Raw genomic sequence first — 4,631 nt, forward strand, 5'->3', positions numbered from 1 at the left:
ATCAAAATTCTCAACTACTTTTTTTAAAAAAACCTTCAAAAATTGTTTATTATTTTGACTATGAAAACATTAAATTTCCTATTTCAGGAGAGTAAGAAATCGTTTTGTTCTTTTTGGCTGTGAATAAACTTTCTGGTACTTCGAGACCTCCCATTTTTATAGAGCAGAATCAGTAAACAGGCAGACCTCACACAATTGGACGTCGTTGTTCAGAAACCTAGGCTGAAGTACTGAAAAGCTTATATTGTTTTATTACTTGCAAAGAAGTATATGAAAGGTGAATGCATTTAGTGAACCTGAGTTTTAACAAAGAAAAATGTGTACGTTAACATGTGTACTCTGGGAATTCCCTGGAGGTTCAGTGGTTAGGACTCTGTGCTTTCACTGCCCAGGGCCTGGATTCAATCCCTGGTCAGGGAACTAAGATCCTGCAAGCCGTGCGGTGCAGCCAAAAAAAAAAGTGTACCCTTAACAGGCATTGTGGGAGGCTGTAATTGCTCCAAAGCTATTTGCAGTGCCTCTTTAAAAGTTGCCTTCAGAACTAGTTTGAGCTGCTCAATAAAACCAGTGACTTTATTCATACCTGCTTTTGAGTTCTTTATGTCATTTGGTCTTATCTCCTGTTCATCGCACCTCCTTGAATATTCTCTTGCATTTTTCCACTTCTCTTCATGCTCACTGCCACTGCCCTAATTAGCCATCATCTCCTCTCAACTAGTGCAATTATCTCTAACAAGTCTCCATTCCTGCCCCACTCTGCACACTGCAGCTGGAGTCTTCTCCAGTGCGTGGTACAGATCTGATCCCATCTCTCCCATTGCTCTTAAAATAGGCCTGAACCCTTGATGTAGGACACAAGGCTGTGTGTGGCCAGAGTCCCACCTAGCTCTGGCCTAATCTGGCTGCAGATGCTTACTGGGGCCTTTCCACAGCTCTTCACTTGAGCCAATGGGGCCGATCCTCTGTCCTGAGAAATAAACAAATGTTAAAGTTATACCCCCACTGCCTCATACCACATGCAGAATTAACCCAAAATGGATCTGAAACCTTAATGTCAGGGCAAAAACTCTTGGAAGAAAACATTGTCAATTTTTGTGGCCATGGGTTCAGCAGTGGTTTCTTAGATACGAGATCAAAAGCACAAGCAACCAAAGAAAAAGTACATAAATTATATTTCATCAAAATGAAAAACCTTTTGTGTTTCAAGGAACATCGTTAATAAAGTGAAAACGCAGAATGGGAGAAAACATTTGCAGATCACATATCTGATAAGAGACTTGTATCGAGACTAAAGAACTCATAACTCAATAATAAAAAAGATAAATGACCTGGTTAAGAAGGGGCAAAGGATTTGAATAGACATTGGTACAAAGAAATACGTGAATCAGGCTTCCCTGGTGGCGCAGTGGTTGAGAGTCCGCCTGCAGATGGCAGGGGACATGGGTTCGTGCCCTGGTCCGGGAGGATCCCATATGCCGCAGAGCGGCTGGGCACGTGAAACATGGCCACTGAGCCTGCGCGTCCGGAGCCTGTGCTCCGCAACTGGAGAGGCCACAACAGTGAGAGGCCCGCGTACCGCAAAACAAATAAGTAGATAAGATTTAAAGAAAAAATTGGTAGGATCTAAAGTTACATCTGGAGTGCAACAAAACAAATATTTCTTTAAAACCAACAACATCTGTGCAAAATTCTAGGGTTCCAGTCAGTCAGCCCTTGATAGGCCTGGTCCAAATGGAAGAGAGCAAAAGAGATCTTTTGAACAAAATTTATGGAGAAGAACTTTCATAAGTCTCATGTCTTCCTCACTAAATCTTTGGCAGGAATGAGACTTTTAAACAAATTACCTGGATAATTCTGAGGAGTGGCCAGATTTGGGAACCACTGAGTCGGTCCCCGTACTAAATTACTCCATTTCCCAGATTCCTATTTAATTCATTGCAATTTGGCTTCTTTCACATCACACAACTGAAACTACAGTTTATTGAAGTTAGGAGCAATGTTCTGGTTCTCAGGTCCAGGAGCATATTTTGTTCACTTACGTCTTCCCAGCACTGACTGTTAACTGTCCCCCTCCTGAAACTCCTTTGGTTTTCGTAGTCAACATCTCTGCTAGTTTTTCTATGCCTGTGTTCTGGCTGCCCACCCAGCCTTTAAGAGTACAGAGTCTCTAGGATTCTGCACTTGGACTCCGACTTCTTCTGTTCCGGGGAAGATCTCATCTTTTCCTGTGATTAAACTACCACCATTACACTGATGGTTCTGCATCTATTTCTTCAATCCAGACCTTTCTCCTGCGTTCCAGGCTCGTACTCCAGCTGCCTACTGGGCATCCGGAGGTCCCATGATACCTCAAACTCCGTAAGTCAAAATTTATCTCATCCTCCCCCCCGTACCCCACCAAACTTGTCCACCTCTCAGGGACATCAGATAATGGTACCAACCCACCAGACCTGCCTCCAAACCAGGGTCCTAGCTTTCATTGTGTTCTCTCACCTCCTACTCTATTCAATCACCATGTATATTCTCCTTTGGTGATAACTTGACTGTCACATTCTTCTGTCTTCCCTCTTCTTCTCCTTCCCTCTTCCCATCCCTTAGGGCAGGACCTCATCCTCTTTTTTTTTTTTGCCGTACGCGGGCCGCTCACTGTTGTGGTCCCTCCTGTTGTGGAGCGCAGGCTCAGCGGCCATGGCTCACGGGCCCAGCCGCTCCGTGGCATGTGGGATCTTCCCGGACCGGGGCACGAACCCGTGTCCCCTGCATCGGCAGGCGGACTCTTAACCACTGCGCCACCATCCTCTTTGGTGGATGGGGAAGCCCCATCCTCTTTTAACATAGTCAAAAGAGATCAATCAGTTGGGTCTTCTCTGACCCAACTGATCCCACTTAGGAATTCCTGAAAAAATAAAGTGGATCATATCATTCTACTTTGCTTAAAGGGATGAAAAGAGCTTCTCTTGATTCTTTCTTACATAAGAAAACCCTAATTCTGTTTCAGTTTTAGCTATTGCTCCTTCTGACCTCCATCCTCATCTCCCTATGTCTCTACCACACTCATCATCTCCATTCCCAGGACACAGCAAGCAAGCAATAGGTAGTTTTTAAACATTTTCTTCTGCAGAGTATATGAAACATAACCACATGTATCTTTTCACTTCTAATGTTCATAATTCCATATCCCAGAATAGGAATCAAGCCTCATTTATGATGACATTATACATTTTTTAACATCTTTATTGGAGTATAATTGCCTTACAGCGGTGTGTTAGTTTCTGCTTTATAACAAAGCGAATCAGCGATGACCTTATACATTTTAGGATGAAAGAACAACATTAATCTAGTGCTCATGCTAGGAAGAAGAGCTTACATAATCACAAATTCTCCTTTGGTTTTTGCTTTCCTTCAAAATCAAAATGTTTTATGTTTTGAGAAGATGTGTTTTCACTGAAAAAAAAAAAAGATGTGTATTTGGGGAAAAGCAAGCACCCTTGGCCATAGGTGAAACACAGGCTCTTAGCTCAAGAAATAAAGCAACCCTGTGGAAACAGGTCATTTGAGTGTTTACTCAGCATTTCCGGGGCACATTCAGGTGCTCACCTCCGTGTGCACAAGTCTTCCCTGCAAATCCACTCAGAATCCAGCCTGCTCCCTGGCGGATGTGACAGACTGGTTTTATGTCGCCAGAGAGATGGATTAATGATCTCAGCAAAAAGCTGGCATGTCCAAGAGATTTAATTTTTTTTTTTTTTTTTTTTTTATATAACGGTTTTAGCCAAAGCTGTTCTAGGACTCAGCGGAAGCTGACCTTCACAGGAGAACCAACTTACTAATAGCCAATCACTAAGTAGCAGGGAAGGCAAAGCCTTGGTGTTTGTGTCATGGCCTGAGGGGGTGGGAAGTAGGGTGGCACAAGCATCAGTATCAATATTAAATCGGGAAACTCAGCCTGGCCAGCCATGCCCTCCTTGCTGCCCTGGCTCGAGGCAGAAGACCGAGTCAATGGTTAAGCCTGGGGGGATCTGCTCCGCTGCAGGTTACTGGAAAGCAGCTTGCAGCATCACAGACATTCACAGGATGCCTTATTTTTCAAGACTCATTTTGTTCTTGTTTTGCCTGATGGTTCTTGTGGAGACCAGAAAGCCCAAGAAGAGGAGATGGACAGGGCAGCTGGAAACGTCCAAGCCAAGGTAAAGCTGTGGGCGGGAGGGGAGGGAGGTGACTCGTGGTGGCAGTGACACACAGTGGGACAGCTCCCGGGAGGGCTAGGGGTTAGATCGCCTGTCCTATTGGAATCTGTTTTCCAGCCGGGGGTAGATAGGACCTCGCCCTCACTCAACACAGCCTCTCCCTGGGCACAAATACACTATTGTGTCACCAGCAGCGAGAGAGGGAAGCTAGGACTAGGCTGAGCCTTTCATTCTGATGTCTGTGTTCCGCCAAAGCATTTTGATTTAAATCAGGCAGTTGAAGACTTAGTGGGTAAAGCATCGTTGTACTTCTCAGATTGTGCCGCTTAGTTTCTTGGGATTACATCCTGTAGGGACCATAGATGACCCGCTAAGGAATTACACTCAAGAATTTTTTTTTTTTTAAACTACCCACCCCATATTTCAGGGCTGCTCTCACTTTCC

At 44.4% G+C, this 4,631-nt stretch overlaps 1 protein-coding gene across 2 annotated transcripts in view; it reads left to right on the forward strand.

Annotated features, from left to right (window-relative positions):
- Positions 1-3,545: 3,545 nt before the first annotated feature.
- The window catches only part of GABRR2 (gamma-aminobutyric acid type A receptor subunit rho2), a gene marked incomplete at its 3' end in the record, with an annotated part of 37,362 nt that continues 36,276 nt past the window's right edge, over positions 3,546-4,631 (forward strand). For both annotated transcript variants that reach the window (XM_082855264.1, XM_082855263.1), the window contains exon 1: positions 3,546-4,187. In XM_082855264.1, coding sequence (XP_082711390.1) covers positions 4,000-4,187 — 188 coding nt within the window. In that variant the 5' untranslated portion in view covers positions 3,546-3,999. The remainder of the gene's footprint in view (positions 4,188-4,631) is intronic.

The sequence above is a fragment of the Leucopleurus acutus genome, assembly GCF_964270905.1.
Source record: "Leucopleurus acutus genome assembly, chromosome: 15".
Taxonomy (NCBI): domain Eukaryota; kingdom Metazoa; phylum Chordata; class Mammalia; order Artiodactyla; family Delphinidae; genus Leucopleurus; species Leucopleurus acutus.